The following is a 19,931-nucleotide window of genomic DNA, read 5'->3' as shown; positions in this document are numbered from 1 at the left end:
GCAGGCAAAATCATTTGGGATTCAGTTGTTGACACACAAACTTTGAAAGTAATTGCTTGCTGAAATATCCCTGATATTTTGGTTTCACTAGCTGCTCACAACAATTATTATTTTGTATCCGTTCCAGCATGATGTTGAGCTGAACATTTATTAATTATCTATGATAGTGTTTCAACTGGGGTTTTGAACAGTGGAATAGTTACACTGTAATGAAATGTGATCTGACTCACTCTTAGTTCCCTTCTTCTATGCTATGAATTGTTATGTTTCAACCAAAGTGCCAATCACTCCTTTATTATGAGACTCTCCATGTGCTACTATCACTTTAGAACACAGAGGGAATGGTCACCCTCTCTACAGGTTAGGGTCTTGTCATGTCTTTACTATCATTAAATGAAGACTTTTAGTTTTATCAAAGATTCTCTGTAGTTACTATTACGTGATCAAATTGATTAATCATGTAACTTTAATTAACTAGGTAGTCGAGGCACCAAGGAAAATAATCAGATTACAGGGTTATAATTTCCTAAAATAACTTTTCAGATATTTTATCTGATCAATTAGTCTAGTCATGTCCTGCTAGTGTCCTCACCTGTAGTGCTGTAGTGCTGTAGTCATGTCCTGCTACTGTCCTCACCTGTAGTGCTGTAGTGTTGTAGTCATGTCCTGCTAGTGTCCTCACCTGTAGTCTTTAGTAATGTCCTGCTAGTGTCCTCACCTGTAGTGCTGTAGTGCTGTAATCATGTCCTGCTACTGTCCTCACCTGTAGTGCTGTAGTCATGTCCTGCTAGTGTCCTCACCTGTAGTGCTGTAGTTCTGTAGTCATGGGAGCTCAAATGCTGCTGCTAGGTTGATACAGGGAAAGGTCTGTGGTTAGTCATATCCTATGTGGGGAGGATTCATTAGTGCAAAGTGTAGCAAAACATTTTGGACTGTAGCAAAACGGAAAAGGAAAACAAGTATTTCTTATGGACAAATTCAGGTAGGTCCCTCTCTGTTTCGGACTGTTTGCTTCCTAGTGAATACACACACCCCTGTTCAATCAGTGAGGGAAACATTAGTTCACCTTTACCACAGCAGTTTCATTCACATCTAAACTTTGCTTGGCATCCATGATTGGATGTCTACAGTATTTGTTTTGTCATATCATTTGAATGGCTGTCATCATATTATGTAGAGAGGCAGTCTATACATATATTATACAGACATTTTCGAAGCTGAAAGAGATACATACATACATACATACATACATACATACATACATACATACATACATACATACATACATACATACATACATACATACATACATACATACATACATACATACATACATACATACATACATACATACATACATACATACATACATACATACATACATACTAATGTCATAATTGTAGATTGTTGAAGAAAAATACATATCTGTGTTAACTTCATTCTTCAACACAATTTAGGTTTGAATTTCCATAGCAATACAGGTCAATCAATGTAAACTACCATGTACTGAAATGTTTTTCTTTAGATGTTTAAGACTAATTGAACTGTACAGAGCAGTGTCCACAGAACAATAGAACCACTGCACTGATGTTCTTGAAATGGCATTGCACTTATCATACCGTTTAATGTTGTAACTACATGTCCAGCCAGCAATCAAAACTTTGCTATTAAATTAACATTATAATGGTCATAATCTTAGCACTTTATTATGGTCACTGACTACATTAAAAGGGCTGCATTGAGATCCACGTAGCCAGTAGTCAGTTAGCAGCGTCACTTTATCGCTACTTTTTTATTTTCTATTTGAAATTTTCTCCTTTTTTCGTGGTATCCAATTGTTTTTAGTAGCTACTATCTTGTCTCATCGCTACAACTCCCGTACGGGCTCGGGAGAGGCGAATGTCGAAAGTCATGGGTCCTCTGATACACAACCCAACCAAGCCGCACTGCTTCTTAACACAGCGCGCATCCAACCCGGAAGCCAGTCGCACCAATGTGTAGGAGGAAACACTGTGCACCTGGCTACCTTGGTTAGCGCGCACTGCGCCCGGCCCGCCACAGGAATCGCTGGTGCGCGATGAGACAAGGACACCCCTACCGGCCAAGCCTTCCCTAACCCGGACGACGCTAGGACAATTGTGCGTCGCCCCACGGACCTCCCGGTCGCGGCCGGTTACGACAGAGCCTGGGCGCGAACCCACGTCGCGGCCGGTTACAGCAGAGCCTGGGCGCGAACCCAGAGTCTCTGATGGCACATAATCTTAGCACTGTATTATGGTCACTGACTACATTAAAAGGGCTGCATTGAGATCCACATAGCCAGCAGTCAGTTAGCAGCGTCACTTTATCCTTACAAGCATAATCCTCTCAGTGTTCATGTTAAATTACCCTACATAAATATCCTGGGTTGCTGAGTGTGATAGAATGTATGTCAAAATAAATTCTGCTCCAAAGAGACACTCATCAGAATAGTGGTTTATGAAATGGATGCATGCATCGAATTTCAATCTAATGCAATTAAAATGTAATTGACAGTATAATATTGGATCAGCAGTGGGTGAATAATGGCAGTGGGTGAATAAAACCAAAATGTGTTGTATTCATTGCTTCATTTGTCATTGTCTATAACATATGTAAGGGTATGATAGCATTCTGTATGCATGTATTCTGCCTGACTGACTGCAATATTCATGAATGATACCAATTGAGTATGTACAGTACCAGTCAAAAGTTTGGACACCTCCTGATTCCAGGGTTGATCTTTATTTTTACTATTTTCTACATTGTAGAATAATAGTGAATACATAAAAACTATGAAATAACACATATGGAATCATGTATAGTAAGCAAAAAAGCGTTAAACAAACCAACATATATATTTAGATTCTTCAAAGTAGCCATCCTTTGCCTTAATGACAAAGGTTACTACATGATTCCATATGTGTTATTTAATCGTTTTGATGTCTTCACTATTATTCTACATGAGTAGGCGTGTCCAAACTTTTGACTGGAACTGTAGGTCTATCCTTTACATAAATAAAGTAATTATTGAAATGGGGTCTCTGTGCTTTTCCACGTATTGTAGCTAGCGCCCCCTGGCATACAGCCGCAATGCTGTCAACCCGTGAATAGAGAATACAGTAGGACGCTGCGTAGCCTCGTGATGCATACGACGGAGAGCAAACTCCGTTACCTCGACCGCTCTCCATTTCGCCTGAATTTATATATTGCATTACTGTCCACTTTGACCTTTATGGCTCGGTAAAAATAACTGGGAATTAAGTATTTTATTCCCCTTAGGTTGGATTGTACCTTAACGCACTATTGTATTTAATCGACCGTCATTTTATTTTTTGTCATCTGAAAGACGGTGAGTGTGTATCTACTATGTTTGTGTTGTAAACCGAGCAACCTAGTTTTTCCTACGTGTTATGACTGACAGAAGTGTCGCGGCCTTGGGCTCTCTTGGAACTGAATCATCGCGGATTATGTGTTGATGGTCAGGCCATGCATTGTAACATTGTATTACGACCATGTTTTGAACTCTTCTGTATTATTCAAACCTCAGAATATACATGTTAGTAATTATTGTAGCAGTTTCATTGTTTGATTTTAGGCGACTAACTACTGTTAATCTGACTCGGTAGGATGAGCTAGGTACGCTAACGTTAATTTAGCTGTCTAGTGATTTACAGATAAACCAAAATAAGACGCAAATGTTGGCGTCCTCCTATACAGTCTGTTGAGTTTGATATATTATGTCGTTGAGCATGAAGTAGTAGTTATTGAATTAATTGTAATTGACTTGTATTAGCCAACAATTACCGGTTAAATGCTTAAATGCTAACGTTCGCTTAGCTAAATATAGCTAACTGTTAGTCCTCTAACAGTAAGCTAACTACAGCAGGTAATACGTTTTTTGTCTTCGTGGACAGATGGCTAACGTTATGTTGATAGAACTGGGCTAGTTAGCCAGTACCTAGCTAAGTGTAGCCAAGCCTTATAGCAAACGTTAGGTTGTTTACGCTAGCTAGCTATGCAGTATAACTTGTTTTGTAAAATTGTTATGCTGCCACTTAACGTTAACTAGCAGTTCGTTCACAACTGAAATGTCAGTAAATTACGTTTGCTAAACTTTTCCGTAGTAAAAGCGAACCAAGTCATGATGGAATTAACTAGCTACTGTAGCTAGTTAGTTAGGTCTATATAAAGACCTGTTTATGTTTGCTGTACTTTCTGGTGTTACTAATAATAATGGATTTGTGACATTAGCTAGCTACTTGAATAATGATAATGTCAAAAGTAAGGAGATAGGCTACTTGAATAATGATAATAAACGTCAAAAGGATTTGTGACATTAGGAGAATAATGATAATGTCAAAAGTAAGGAGATAGGCTGTCTGCACATTATTAGTGTGTCTCCATTGTCAGACTGTAGATGTAAGATAGATAAACGTTACCTAGTACTGGGCTATCCTTTCTGGACATTCAGTTGGTGGCTCAAAATAAATGGAACATAGGCCTAATTCCTACACAAGTACTAGAAACGTCTGAGAGACAATTCGGTGGGAGTCAGTAGTTGCCAGTTATAGAAACTGCAAATGTTCTCTGGTAATTTGTGATGAATCTGTTGATAAGAGGATCTACCCCAAGTGTCTTATCCTATAGCCATCCAGGCTCTAACAAATTGACACTGTTTTACTGTTTCAAGTCCTAATGAACATAGTCCAACCCCCAACCAAAAATAGTTGAGCTCCGTATTGTGTGGAGATGATACCTCCAGTCTGCAGCTTGACTCCTGACCCACACTAAATCCTGGCAGCACATCACTCCTGTCGACTCCAATAGCTCCCTGTCTCCCAATGCATTGATAAGATCCTCCTTCTGACCTACAAAGCCCTCACCATCTTGCCTTGCTCCTAGGCACTGAAACTCCCTCCCTCCCTCCAGCCAATTGTAACTCTTGAGGCCATCATTCTCTTTCATTCCCTCCTAAAGCGCCCCCACCCACATACAAGCAGAGAAATACACAACAAACCCCAATCCCGCCCCTAAACCGGGTTCGTATCCCATTCCCATCCCTTACCATAAACCGGGTTTGTATCCCAAACCCACCCCTTACCCTAAACCGGGTTCGTATCCCAACCCCAATCCCGCCCCTTACCCTAAACCGGGTTCGTATCCTAATCCCGCCCCTTACCCTAAACCGGGTTCGTATCCTAATCCCGCCCCTTACCCTAAACCGGGTTCGTATCCGAATCCCGCCCCCTTACCCTAAACCGGGTTCGTATCCGAATCCCGCCCCCTTACCCTAAACCGGGTTCGTATCCGAATCCCGCCCCCTTACCCTAAACCGGGTACGTAATCCCAATCCCGCACCTTACCCTAAACCGGGTTCGTATCCCAATCCTGCACCTTACCCTAAACCGGGTTCGCATCCCAACCCAAATCCCACCCCTTACCCTAAACCAGGTTCGTATCCCGACCCCCTCCTTACCCTAGACTGGGTTTGTATCCCAACCCTCCCCTCTCCATACACTGATACATCACTCTTTCCCATCTTTGAGCCCACCCCTCTTTTTATTCATGTTTTTGTTTAGTCTGATGTTTATTTGACTCCTGTTTTATTTGTTAAATTCTTGATGTATGTTCTTGATTCTATGTTGTAAAGTGACTTTGTGTTCTTGAAGTCCCATTTTTTATTATTATTGTTACATACAGTACCCAGAGAAGTGAGGCCCAAAACCTGTTATTTTCCTGAGAGGAAAAGTTACTGCTTAGTTATTTATAGCAATTACCATGTTTCAGATGTCACGTGAACTAGCTACAAACTTTTGTTGCTCTGATTTGCCCAACGTAATCCCATTGGCAACTGCAAGTTGAGCCAGTCATGATTAAATTAAACGCTAGCGTTTGCCCTCTCTCTCCCCCCCCATCTACCTCTCCACCCCAGGTGAAGGAATACTACATGACACACAGGAGGGAGCAGTGATTGGACCTGTCCGTGTTTTCTCCATCCGGCGGATGAGTCCCCAGCTCAGCCCACAGCAGTGATTGGGCTAGGTGCCAGATAGGGAGCTGTAGCAGGGGGGTAATCATGGCGGACGTGGACCCAGACACCTTGCTGGAGTGGCTCCAGATGGGCCAGGGAGATGAGAGGGACATGCAGCTGATCGCCCTGGAGCAGCTCTGCATGTTATTGCTCATGTCTGACAACGTGGACCGCTGTTTCGAGACGTGAGTCACCAACACACACTGTCAACTGTCTATCTCACAAACATCTCAAGCATTAGTCACACTGTTGAGAGGACAATGTCGCGCTTATACAAACTGCCTATAATGACGGCACAAGCCTTTTTATTTGGTTACTGTTGAGTCGTTCATGGATGCTTATGTTCATATAGCTAGTCCTCTCTTGCAAAATAGATTTTCTCATTGAGAATAACCTGTATAAATAAAGGTTATATATTCCCTCCTCTGTCCCCCAGGTGTCCCCCACGCACCTTCCTCCCCGCCCTGTGTAAGATCTTCTTGGACGAAAGCGCCCCGGACAACGTGCTGGAGGTGACGGCCCGCGCCATCACATACTACCTGGATGTGTCGGCTGAGTGCACCCGCAGGATCGTGGGCGTGGACGGGGCCATCAAGGCTCTGTGTAACCGCCTGGTGGTGGTGGAGCTCAACAACAGGACCAGCAGAGACTTGGCCGAGCAGTGTGTCAAGGTACGCTTTTATTTAGAATTTGGGCTTGAAGCATTATTCTATTAAACACTGTGGGAGCATTACGCCTCTGTGGAGAAGTTGTTTTTGTTCTACTTTATAAAAACAATTCCCTTGCTTTTTTTTATTTTATGTGATCAACTGTTTGCTTGAGGGCATAAAATGAACACTTGCCAAATGCGGGTCGATTTAGGTATTGGTGGGTAAGAATTAGAGGTCGACCGATTATGATTTTTCAACGCCGATACCGATTTTTTGTGTGTGTGTGTGTGTGTGTGTGTGTGTGTGTGTGTGTGTGTGTGTGTGTGTGTGTGTGTGTGTGTGTGTGTGTGTGTGTGTGTGTGTGTGTGTGTGTGTATATATCTATATATATATGACAATTACAACAATACTGAATGAACAATGAACCCTTTCATTTTAACTTAATATAATACATCAATAAAATCAAATTAGTCTCAAATAAATAATGAAACCTGTTCAATTTGGTTTAAATAATGCAAAAACAAAGTGTTGGAGAAGAAAGTAAAAGTGCAATATGTTCCATGTAAAAAAAAAAAAAAGCTAACGTTTGAAGTTCTTTGCTCAGAACATGAGAACATATGAAAGCTGGTGGTTACTTTTAACATGAGTCTTCAATATTCCCAGGTAAGAAGTTTTAGGTTGTAGTTATTACAGGACTATTTCTCTATACCATTTGTATTTCATATACCTTTGACTATTGTATGTTCTTATAGGCACTATAGTATTGCCAGCCTAATCTCGGGAGTTGATAGGCTTGAAATCATAAACAGCGCAATGCTTGAAGCATTGCGAAGAGCTGCTGGCCAACACAGTAAAGTGCTGTTTGAATGAATGCTTACGAGCCTGCTGCTGCCTACCACCGCTCAGTCAGACTGCTCTATCAAATCATAGACTTAATTATAATATAATAACACGCAGAAATACAAGCCTTAGGTTCATTAATATGGTAAAATCCGGAAACTATCATTTAGAAAACAAAACATTTATTCTTTCAGTGAAATACGGCACCGTTCCGTATTTTATCTAACGGATGGCATCCCTAAGTCTAAATATTCCTGTTACATTGCACAACCTTCAATGTTATGTCATAATTTCGTAAAATTCTGGCAAATTAGTTCGCAACAAGCCATGCGGCCCAAACTGTTGCATTTACCCTGACTGCGTGCTATTGCCTGCTAACTTCTGTGTATTGATTTTAAGAAAGGCATTGATGTTTATGGTTCGGTACATTCGTGCAACGATTGTGCTTTTTTCGCAAATGCACTTGTTGGCTGTCTTTAAGATGAAATAGCCTTCATTCAGTTCGCAACAATCCAGGCGGCCCAAACTGCTGCATATACCCTGACTCTGTTGCACAGAACGCAAGAGAAGTGACACAATTTCCCTAGTTAAAATAAATTAATGTTAGCAGGCAATATTACCTAAATATGCAGGTTTTAAGAAAGGCGTTGATGTTTATGGTTAGGTACACATTGGTGCAACGGCAGTGCTTTTTTTTGCGAATGCGCGTGTTAAATCATGACTCGTTTGGCGAAGTAGGCTATGATTCAATGATAAATGAACAGTTGATTATATGCAATGCAGGACAAGCTAGATAAACTAGTAATATCATCAACCATGTGTGGTTAACTAGTGATTATGCTAAGATTGATAGTTTTTTTTAATAAGATATGTTTAATGCTAGTTAGCACCTTACCTTGGCTCCTGGCTGCACTCGCATAACAGGTAGCCAGCCTGCCACGCAGTCTACTTGTGGAGTGCAATGTAATCGGCCACGATCGGTGTCCAAAAATGCTGATTATCGATTATGAAAACTTGAAATCGCCCCTAATTAATCGGTCGACCTCTAGTAAGAATGTCTACTTCACCAGTCACGTTGGCGGGAGGTCAATTTTCAGGGCTCTACAGTGCGAGCATTACATTTGCATTTGTGAATAAAAAATAGTCAAAAGTCAAGTATGAGCATATGTGCGATTTCTAGCTTAAAAATGCTGAAGTAGCTGTTTTCACCAAGAAATACGAATACTACATCCCACCTCGCGCAGCAACAGTTTTGCACACTGTGAGTGAAGTGCTGATCATTTTTTGGAGGAACAGGCATCAATGTTGGTCTAATTTACTCATGACCCACAATTCAATGCAAACTGTAGTCGCGTGTCAAACTCCGGTGGCACGGTGTCATTCAATCAACGTGGCTGTATTTTTTTTGCATGTGAGATAAAATTATGATGCTGTCTTACAAAAAAAATATGTATAGATGACTTTGATTTTAGTGTTGGCATATTGGCTTAGTCTCATAGTGAGGAGCCTATAAAACGTTGTTAGCTTTAGAAACAGATTTTTGGGCATTCTGAAATTTATTGGAATAAATGACCAAACTATAAAACTAACTAGCCAGCTATAAGTAACTGTAGCTAGCTAGCAACCTGACAGGAGTGCTAACTAGCTACGTTAGCTTGCTAGACACAATAATAGCTTTAGATTGGTTGTTTTTGAAGTTCAATTTCAAGATTTCCACCAAGGACGTTGTCTCTCCGATCATCACTCTCCCTCGCTTGGGCAAGGGACATTTAAGGTACACTCTGATGTGACGATGTAATACGTCATTCAAGGGCCGAGGGTTTAGGGCCAAGGGCTGTCGACTTTTAATTTGGACTGCAGCCACTGTCTACTACTAGTCACATCCCAAATCTCACACACATACAGACACACGTGACATGACTCCAGTGACCCCGTTAATCTCACACCCTTAAAGGGGAAGCTGAACATTTGGTCTAATCTGATATTTTGGTTGAAAGAAAATATGACATTTAAATTTAGCACATTACTTATTAATACATGTATTGTTTTAGAAACATTACAAAACATGGTCATCAGTTGTTTAAAAGAAATGTAATTATGACCCCAAAAATATTTTGGCTGGTAGATTTCTTTTCATCTACCTGCCACAGTTGCTGGTGGAAGAAAAATAACATGTTACACCCTGCAAGAAAACATTCTCTTTCTTTACCTGGGACCTTTTTATTCAAATCACAAGATGGGTATGAGGAGTTTATTCAAATTAGGTCTTGAATATGTAGGTCATGTTTCACAACATATATATCTGGTTTAGGAAGGGCTTATGTATGTGGTAGAATATTACAGAACATGCTCCTACTCAAAAGTAGTCAGGTGCAGAGTCCTCGTTGTGAAATCCATAGTAAAAAAGATGGGCCGCGCATCATAAATAATCATTTATGAAAATATTCTTCTGCTGACTATTTGTGGTGTCATTTGTCAGGTGCTGGAGCTGATCTGTACCAGGGAGTCTGGTGCAGTGTTTGAGGCTGGGGGTCTGAACTGTGTGCTTAGCTTCATCCGGGACAGCGGTCATCTGGTCCATAAGGACACCCTGCACTCTGCCATGTCTGTGGTGTCTCGCCTGTGCAGCAAGATGGAGCCCCAGGACTCCTCTCTGGAGACCTGCGTGGAGTCCCTCTCCAGTCTGCTCAAACACGAAGACCACCAGGTGAATGGCACACCCACTCAGGGGTCATCGGTTGGGGGGGTGGTCATCCATGCACATTGGTGGTGGATGAATGAATTTTCCCCATTTCTATATTAAGTGCTTTGAACTACTGGAAAAGTGGTATATAAATCCAATCAGTTATATAAATTGAATCAATTATCACTGGAAAGAAGCTTGACGGTCTAGTTGCAAATGATTGCATTGTTATTGATGAAAATGCAACCCATTGATTGACAGGTGTCTGACGGTGCTCTGCGCTGCTTTGCCTCCCTGGCGGACCGGTTCACCCGTCGAGGGGTGGACCCCGCGCCACTGGCCAAGCACGGTCTGACAGAGGAGCTGCTGTCCCGGATGGCGGCGGCAGGGGGCATGGTCTCCGGCCCCTCCTCCACCTGTAAGCCAGGCCGGACCTCCACTGGGGCCCAACCCACCGCTGCCGACTCCAAACTCTCCAACCAGGTGTCCACCATCGTTAGCCTGCTGTCCACGCTGTGCAGAGGCTCTCCCCTCGTCACTCATGTAAGGACATTTTACATTTAGTATTGTTAAAAAAACTTTAAAAACACTTACAAATCAAATTGCCCATTGTTGGTACAAAATACTTTTCTCAATGTGAGTCTTTAAAGACCAGCTCATATCTCAGAGAATGAGAATAGTTTTATTAGATGGCTTTTATTTTAAGTCCTTGTCAAATTATTTCAGTTTGATTTGTGGTAGCTGTATTTGGTGTTATGAGCACTCTGGGACACATTTCTGTATTAGTAAGAATTCATAATGTATTTCATAGCAATTTTATTGGCACAATGTTTAATATATGAACTGCAATATCTTGAAAGCTAACAGTAATAAAAATAACAAACGTTGAAAGGATCTAATTTCAGAATATATTAGTGAAGAGAACTGTATTGTAATGAGAGCTATTCTGAAGTGACACTATGACTAGTATAAGAGAATAATGGGATAATAATAGAAGTGGTGTTTTTGTTTTGTCTCTCTGTGTGTGTGTGTGTGTTTCCTGTGTGTGTATAGGATCTGCTACGCTCTGCTCTGCCTGACTCCATGCAGAGTGCCATGCAGGGGGACGAGCGCTGTGTTCTGGACACCATGCGTCTGGTGGACCTGCTGCTGGTGCTGCTGTTCGAGGGCCGCAAGGCTCTGCCCAAATCCACCGCTGGCTCAACAGGGCGCATCCCGGGCCTGCGACGGCTGGACAGCTCCGGGGAGCGTTCCCACCGACAGCTCATCGACTGTATCCGCAGCAAAGACACAGACGCTCTCATTGATGCCATCGACACCGGAGGTGGGTGGGTGGATAGTATTGGCTCAAAAGTAATGCACTGTAAAGGGAATAGGGCACCATTTGGGACCCAGATATATCCTATATGTTGGTCTGTCAGGAGGCTAGGGCACATGATGATGTGGCAGAGGAAGTTTGTCCAATCTGGTGTAATGGTGCAATTTTTCTTAATTTCAGCCGTTTGTTTTGCATAATGGTAAATGTGTCATGTTTATGAAAAGTGTCTGTTATTGCACACGCATATTCAATTGCTTAAAATGGTTCCTATGTTGCAGCTTTTGAAGTGAATTTCATGGATGATGTCGGGCAGACTCTTTTGAATTGGGCCTCTGCGTTTGGCACACAGGAAATGGTAAGCTATTTTAGACTGGTCTCGTATCCCTCCATCTCTTTACAGAGATTACCCAATACATTATGGGGACCATTACGCATGCGAACAGAACAGAATGGCTTATTGTGCCAGGGGGATTAAAGATATATTTTGGAAATGAGGCACTGTATCTAGTTCCCCAGAGTCAGATGAGCTCATGGATACCATTTTTATGTCTCTGCACACAGTTGAAGGAAGTTGTTAACTAGCTCTAGAACAATTACTTACTAGCGTTAGCGCAATGCAGATACCCATATACAGTGCCTTCGGAAAGTATTCAGACCCTTCCACTTATTCCACATTTTGTTACGTTACAGCTTAATTCTAAAATGGATACAATTGTTTCCCTCCCTCGTCAATCTACACACAATACCCTACAATGACGATATAATATCCCATAATGACAAAGAAAAACAGCTTTTTAGACATTTTAGCAAATGTATAGATAAAATAAAAAACGTAAATGTCACATTTCCATAAGTATTCAGACCCTTTACTCAGTACTTTGTTGAAGCACCTTTGGCAGTGATTACAGCATCGAGTCTTCTTGGGTACACGTTACATGCTTGGCAAACCTGTATTTGGGGAATTGCTCCAATTCTTCTCTGCAGATGCTCTCAAGCTCTCAGGTTGGAAGGGAGCCGTGCTGCACAGCTAATTTCAAGTCTCCAGAGATGTTTGATCGGGTTCAAGTCTGGGCTCTGGCTGTTTTCTTGGCTGTATGCTTAGGGTGTTGTCCTGTTGGAAGAAGAACCCAATCTGAGGTCCTGAGCACTCTGGAGCAGGTTGTCATCAAGGATCTCTGTACTTTGCTCTGTTCATCTTTGCCTCGATCCTGACTAGTCTCCCAGTTCCTGCCGCTGACAAACATCCTCACAGCATGATGCTGCCGCCACCATGCTTCACCATAGGGATGGTGCAAGGTTTCCTCCAGACGTGATGCTCGGCATTCAGGCCAAAGCGTTCAATCTTGGTTTCATAAGACCAGAGAATCTTGTTTCTTTAGGTGCCTTTTGGCAAACTCCAAGCGGGCTGTCATGTGCCGTTTACTGAGGAGTGTCTTCCGTCTGGCCTCTACCATAAAGACTTGATTGGTGGAGTGCTGCAGAGATGGTTGTTCTTCTGGACGGTTCTCCCATCTCAACAGAGGAGCTCTGTCAGAGTGACCGAGTCCGAATACTTTCCGAAGGTACTTTGTCATTGCAGTAATGCTAGTTAGCATTGGCTCAGTAAACTACCTCTAACTTCCTTTATACTGAACATAGAGACACAAATTGTATCCATGACTTAATCTGACTCCGGGGAAGTAGATAAATGGCCTCATTGACAAAATCCCAAAGTATCCTTTTAAGGACAGTATCTCTTCCCTGTTGTGCTGCAAGAATGGGTTCAGTGCTCAAGGTTCTGTCAATAGGTGTCCATAGCAACAAACTGTATGCATGGCCTAATGCAGACGGATTACTATGGTTTGGTTACATAATAGCTTGTTTGTCACCCCGAAACCAGACCACGACACCATTGTATTCATTTGGCACCAAACAGAAGAAAATGGACTGAAATAAGGAGAGCCCAATAATACACGTCTGTTCCAAAATGTTGTAAAAAGTTGTTCTTTGCGAGCCTTCATTATCAAGACCCTGTTGAATAACCCCTGTTGTGGTTGATGTCCCAGGTTGAGTTCCTGTGTGAGAGAGGTGCTGATGTCAACAGAGGTCAGAGGTCCTCCTCCCTCCACTATGCTGCCTGTTTTGGACGGCCTCAAGTAGCAAAGGTAGCTATGGTCTCTTTAACCTTGAGAGGAAATCTCTTGTAAGGCTCAAACGGCTGTTTTTTCCAACAACATCCCTTGATAAAGGCCCAGCAGCTGGACTGTTGCCTGCTGGTGTATATTGAATTCAATGAATGTAAAGAAAACATAGGATAAAGTTTTTGCGTGTGCACCCTATCCTCCTCTATATGTTGTTTGGGAATACAGGCAGATACAGTAAGTTCCCCTAGTAAGCATTTTTCTATGTGTCTATAGACTCTACTGCGACATGGAGCCAACCCTGACCTCCGAGATGAAGATGGGAAAACTCCCCTGGACAAAGCAAGGGAGCGTGGCCACAGTGAGGTGGTAGCCATTCTCCAGTCTCCTGGTTAGTTCTAACAATATATATTAACAGCTGTGCTGCCGACTGATTCCATGAAAATCCTTGGTCGTCAGTGGCTCATGCCCATCAGAGAATAAAGGACAGTGGTCATTTCACGTGTTCTCTTTTGTTCTGAAGGAGACTGGATGTGCCCTGTTAACAAAGGAGAGGACAAGAAGAAGAAAGACTTGAACGAGGAGGAGGAGGGCAGCGAACCCAAAGGAGACCCTGAGATGGCCCCCATCTACCTGAAGAGGCTGCTACCAGTATTTGCACAAACCTTTCAGCAAACCATGCTACCTTCTATTAGGTAAGCACAACTTTGAGAGTAACTTGACCAAAGGACCTTTGTCTAAACTCACAGAGTATATATTACTGAGGTCCTGAATGCAATTTTATTTGAATAGGGACACATACAAATCCATTAACATAGGGTTTCCCAAACTATGGGTCGCGTGATTTGAAAATGGGTTTGCGACACAATTTTTGCGGTTGGTTCATAGAACCGTAACCTCTGGTAGCTGCTACATGCTATTGTAATAAACAGAGTGGGTTTTTTTTCTCCCTACACGTGTCTCTATCTTTTTTTAAGCTACAAAATATTTTAACCCCATCACTGAAAGATACTGTAAGACTCTCAGGAACATGTACTTACTGTTTCTCTACTATGCCCACAAGCTGTTAGCTGTTAGTGGACAAGACCAGGCTCTAAATCAGACTAGGGGGGAAAGAACATCATCAACAATAAGGTTCTTTTCTACATAGAGATCATACAACATTATTGCCTGATGCTCATCTGAACTTCTCAATCCCTTTTCTAAAGCATTTCAGTCACTTCAAACCATAATGTCTTCAGATTGAAATACTGTCGGGCTGAAAAAGTTTGGAAACCCCTGCATTAAAGGTGCAATAGGCAGAAATCTTGCCTCTATTTCCTGGTTGCTAAAATTCTAATAGTTTGCCTAATTTCAGTTTCTCGTTCAGAGAATCATTGTACCATCTAAACCACTGTGAAATATATTTTCATTAATAAAAAATATTGTAGTTTCAGCTGTTTTGAAGCTGGTGTACAAAACCGAAAGCAAAAGACTCAAAAACGACACAGATCTGTTCTATGCATCTCATACTTGCTTTCAATAATCATGACAGATCTATAACTCACATTTCTATGGGCATTTGGTCAGGTTGCCCAAAAAGTGACATTGGTGCTTTAACATGTCGTCCCTCTGTCCCTTACAGGAAAGCTAGCCTGGCTCTGATCAGGAAGATGATCCACTACAGCTGTGAAGTGCTGCTGAAGGAGGTGTGTGACTCTGACGCCGGTCACAACTTGCCAACCGTGCTAGTGGAGATCACCGCCACCGTACTGGATCAGGAGGTACGGCACTACACAACATCCATCTCTTTGTGTGTGTGTGTGTGTGTGTGTGTGTGTGTGTGTGTGTGTGTGTGTGTGTGTGTGTGTGTGTGTGTGTGTGTGTGTGTGTGTGTGTGTGTGAGAGATCCTCCACTATTCACAATGTCCACCAATAACCGAATGCCTGTTAAAAAGCAATTTAGTTGCACCAGCTCTCTAGTAATCCACAGGCTAAGTTAAATTTGGTGTCTCTTCCTGTAAAGGACGATGATGACGGTCACCTGCTGGCACTGCAGATCATCAGAGACCTGGTGGACAAAGGGGGAGATGTCTTCCTGGACCAGTTGGCTAGACTGGGCGTCATCAACAAGGTGTCCACTCTGGCGGGACCCACCTCAGACGATGAGAACGAGGAGGTGTCCAAACCAGAGAAGGTGCAATAAGAACACCATAATGCAGTCCAAATATACACTGATAGAGCTTTGTGATTTCTGTGTAATAAAGTGTTCCGCATAGAAAATGTATTCAAAATCTCTGGATAAGAGCGTCTGCTACATTACTAAAATGTAAAGTAAATATCTCTGGTTCCACCAGGAGGATGAGCCACAGGAGGATGCCAAAGAGGTGCAGCAGGGGAAGCCCTACCACTGGCGTGACTGGTCCATTATCAGGGGGAGGGACTGCCTGTACATCTGGAGTGATGCTGCAGCCCTGGAGCTCTCCAACGGCTCCAACGGATGGTTCCGCTTCATCCTGGACGGCAAGCTGGCCACCATGTACTCCAGCGGCAGCCCCGAGGGAGGCTCCGACAGCTCAGGTAGACCTAGCTGCATACCTTCTCAACCGACCTGGTATGTTATGACTTGAACTTTCCTCAACTGGTTACTTATTCCTCTCCATCTCTTATTTGGAATTGAGGCCAGAATGAGCTCCCTCCACTCGCATACATGCAGTTGTAACAAGTGAATAACCGTGTTGTACTACCCACCCAGAAAGTCGTAGTGAGTTTTTGGAGAAGCTGCAGCGTGCCCGGAGCCAGGTGAAACCTGTGACAGCCAGCCAGCCCATTCTGTCTGCCCTGGGTCCCACCAAGCTGACGGTGGGGAACTGGTCCCTGACCTGCCTGAAGGAGGGAGAGATCGCCATCCACAACTCTGACGGACAGCAGGCCACCATCCTCAAGGAGGACCTGCCCGGCTTCGTGTTTGAGTCAAACAGGGGCACGAAGCACTCCTTCACCGCTGAAACATCACTAGGTCCGTTAGTTTGAACTTCACTGCATATAGATCATATAATTTTGTTGTATTTAATTCTGTAGTTAAATGGGCCTAAATTGTTTATAGATTAATCTCTCTCATTTTATTATTTATTTATCTCATCTCAGGGTTTCCGTTATGAAAATGTGTCCGGACATTTGACTGGCAGAATTTTAATTTACCAGACGTTTTGAGAAATTTACCATAACCTGATTCTGACACACGGTGCTCAGAATGACAAAAATCACATTTTATATTATGGTAATTAATCGTAACAGAACATGCAAATTTAGGAGGCGATGATGTGTGTCCTTACTGCACACAATTACTTTTCCCCAGTAATGAACAGCAAAATCACTAGCCTATACATAGGCTGGTGTGACTTTCATGTTTCAGGAAGCACATTTTCACCATAAAAATGCACCTTTATAATAAATCATTCCATGTATCATCACATTTGCAGACTTATGTAAGAGCCTACTAATCATAATGTGATTGATTGGATAGTCATAATTTAGGCTAATATAACTCAATTACTGTTGCATAGCTGAGTGTGTAGTGTAGAGGCCTGGACTATAAGCTATATCAGATGTTTTTCCTGTGCAAAGAGAGAAACCTACGTTATGCAATTCTACTAAACGTTATATGACTGGAGACAGCAGAATCTTTTTTTGGGCCTCTGAGAAGGGGAGATATAATATGACGTCCATCTAAACTGGAGGAGGAAATTATTGTCCTAAAACAGACTTATGTGTCACTGACCCAACAATGATCGAGTGAATATGTGCACTGCACACTCACTGGGGATGTGGCCGATGTTTTCTGCTGGTGCCAATAAGATAGACTACCGGCCTACGCTTGTTCACTCAATTAAGTTTATATTTTTCATAACTAAAAGTCATTAGTATTTTTGTCATGGTCTTCTCTTTCCAAACTGTTTTTATTTGTTTCTGTAAAGACAGGAGTATGCTAATTAGGCTATCATTTTGGCAATTGAATTCCATTTACTTAGGGAAAGCTTAGATTCCCCTAGCCGTTTGGACATGCCGCTTATGTCAATCTACTATTTTAATAGTAAAACAGTTTACCTAGGCTATTGGTCAGCTTGTCAAAGAAATATCCCAAACGGACAGTTGTGGGATTATAGATCCCAAATTCATACAACTTTTAAAAAGCAATGAATCTGATGCAATAAATCAGAACGTTTCACTTAAAATGTTCAACTATTTCTTAACATTATTAGTGCAGCAACGCACACAAGGCACTAGGATATGGACAATGAAATAAAATAATTGCCTTTTTAAGATAGGACAATGTTTTGTTTCATGAGCATGGCTTTATTTCTATTACAGCATATTGGAGGCCTGTCATTCATATCCCATTCACCCAGTTCAATGTAACTTCAATAGGTTCAGGCTACTACAAAATGGTCCTATCCCCATCATGAGGTTGCTACAACTTAGCCTATGAAAAGTTTACAACATAGGTGTAGAGAGAAATTAGGTGAGTCCGTGACACATGGGCAGACAGTGACACATTCAATACCGCCTTTCACACTCCTGCCTGCTGATCTAGGGTGTAATTATTAGTCCAACAGTTGCAAATTAGAGTTTTTATTGGACAAATTCAGATATGTTTATCACTGTTCCGTTTGCTTCCGTTTTTAAGAAATGTTTTTCAACAGAATAGGAGGAATAGGAGGAATTAATTCACCCCTGATCTCACACACACAATTTACTTTCATAGCAGCCACGTTGTATTCCTTCTACACGCTCTCCTCTCACCTTTTCCCTTCGCTTGTGGATGTCAAACCATATAACCTAGACATAGCCTACATTGTTATCACCATATTAGCTAAAGTAATGTGATAGACAACATGGCTAATAGAACGAACACATTAGTAAACCCACTACAAGCATTCAGTACAGTGTTCAATCAGTAAGCAGTTTAGCAGTTGCACCGGTGGGTCTCAGTGGCAATAAATGAGTAAAACCAAAAGCTTACCATGTCTTGGAAGAGAAATTAATTTGTTTCCAAACTGTTCAACTATTGTCTTTCTCTCTCTTTGGGTCAACTACTCAACCCATGTTATGCACTGCAGTGCTAGCTGTAGTTTATACTTTCACTACTAGATTAATTGGATGGATAACATGTCAGTTCATGCTGCAGGAGCTTCGATAGGTTGGAGGACATCCTCCAGAAGTTGTCATAATTACTGTGTAAGTCTATAGAAGGTGGTGAGAACCATGAGCCTTCTAGGTTTTGTATTGAAGTCCATGTACCCAGAGGAGGACGGAAGCTAGCTGTCCTTCGGCTGCACCATGGTGCTACCCTACAGAGTGCTGTTGAGGCTACTGTAGACCTTAATTGCAAAACAATGTGTTCTAATAAATTATTTGGTGACGTGAACATGTTTATAGTATAGTTTTATCTAAAAATGACAATGTTTCACTATAAAAATATATAAATAATAATTCACTGAGGAATTGTCCTCTCCTTCCTTCTCTGAGGAGCCTCTACTGCTCTACAGATATGGTTGGGTTTTGCCTAGGCTACTTTAAAGCAAGAAGATGTCTCATGTAGTGCCACATTCATTGCAAAGTGTTGTGTGGCACGCTGAAGCCTCCCTACTGTTGCCTAAGCATTTGAATAGCGAATGAGAAGTGCACTGAAATTGCCAGTTGATAAATTGAGTCGCTTATTTTAATCATGGCCCAAAAATTAATAAGATCCAATTTAATTCCATTAAATTATGCAAATGAACTCAGCCCAATAAGTATGACCAGTCAAATGTATTTCCATCAATTAATAGACTATAAAGCATTATCTCAATAGGATTTGTTTTCTAATCCTGGACAATTGGCCTTTAAAAAAATAATTACAGCCAAAAGCTGGGTAATACCGGCTAACGGAAACCCTGAAACTATATTAAAAGTATGTGGACACCCCTTCAAATTAGTGGATTTGACTATTCAGCAACACATGTTGCTAACGGGTATATAAAATTCAGCACACCGCCATGCAATCTACAAAGAAAAACATTGGCAGTAGAATGACCTTTACCGAAGAGCTCAGTGATTTTCAACGTGGCACTGTCATAGGCACATTTCCAGTTTGTCAAATTTCTGCCATGCTAGAGCTGCCCTGCTCAACTGTAAGTACTGCTATTGTGAAGTGGAAACATCTAGGAGCAACAATGGCTCAGCTGTGAAGTGGTAGGCCACTCCCCCTGCCAGAATGCATAATGCCAACTGTAAAGTTTGGACGATG

The 19,931-nt window shown here is 42.0% G+C and overlaps 1 protein-coding gene across 5 annotated transcripts in view; it reads left to right on the top strand.

The window, feature by feature from the left end:
- The first annotated feature begins 3,123 nt into the window (after positions 1-3,123).
- LOC124046626 (E3 ubiquitin-protein ligase HECTD1-like) overlaps positions 3,124-19,931 on the top strand; it is a 40,160-nt gene continuing 23,352 nt past the window's right edge. For 3 of the 5 annotated variants that reach the window (XM_046367228.1, XM_046367227.1, XM_046367229.1), the window contains exons 1-14: positions 3,126-3,370; positions 5,954-6,237; positions 6,489-6,723; positions 10,022-10,249; positions 10,487-10,768; positions 11,279-11,549; positions 11,822-11,898; positions 13,589-13,687; positions 13,940-14,054; positions 14,187-14,358; positions 15,288-15,426; positions 15,669-15,839; positions 16,000-16,222; positions 16,398-16,661. In XM_046367228.1, the coding sequence (XP_046223184.1) occupies positions 6,098-6,237; positions 6,489-6,723; positions 10,022-10,249; positions 10,487-10,768; positions 11,279-11,549; positions 11,822-11,898; positions 13,589-13,687; positions 13,940-14,054; positions 14,187-14,358; positions 15,288-15,426; positions 15,669-15,839; positions 16,000-16,222; positions 16,398-16,661 (2,416 nt within the window). In that variant the 5' untranslated portion in view covers positions 3,126-3,370; positions 5,954-6,097. Of the gene's footprint in view, positions 3,371-5,953; positions 6,238-6,488; positions 6,724-10,021; positions 10,250-10,486; positions 10,769-11,278; positions 11,550-11,821; positions 11,899-13,588; positions 13,688-13,939; positions 14,055-14,186; positions 14,359-15,287; positions 15,427-15,668; positions 15,840-15,999; positions 16,223-16,397; positions 16,662-19,931 lie in introns of all 5 variants that reach the window. The other 2 variants (XM_046367230.1, XM_046367225.1) reach the window with 2 other exon arrangements.

The sequence above is a fragment of the Oncorhynchus gorbuscha genome, linkage group LG10, assembly GCF_021184085.1.
Source record: "Oncorhynchus gorbuscha isolate QuinsamMale2020 ecotype Even-year linkage group LG10, OgorEven_v1.0, whole genome shotgun sequence".
In the NCBI taxonomy this organism is placed as follows: domain Eukaryota; kingdom Metazoa; phylum Chordata; class Actinopteri; order Salmoniformes; family Salmonidae; genus Oncorhynchus; species Oncorhynchus gorbuscha.
Note: the sequence above shows the minus strand (reverse complement) of the source record. Positions and strands in the feature narration are given on the sequence as shown.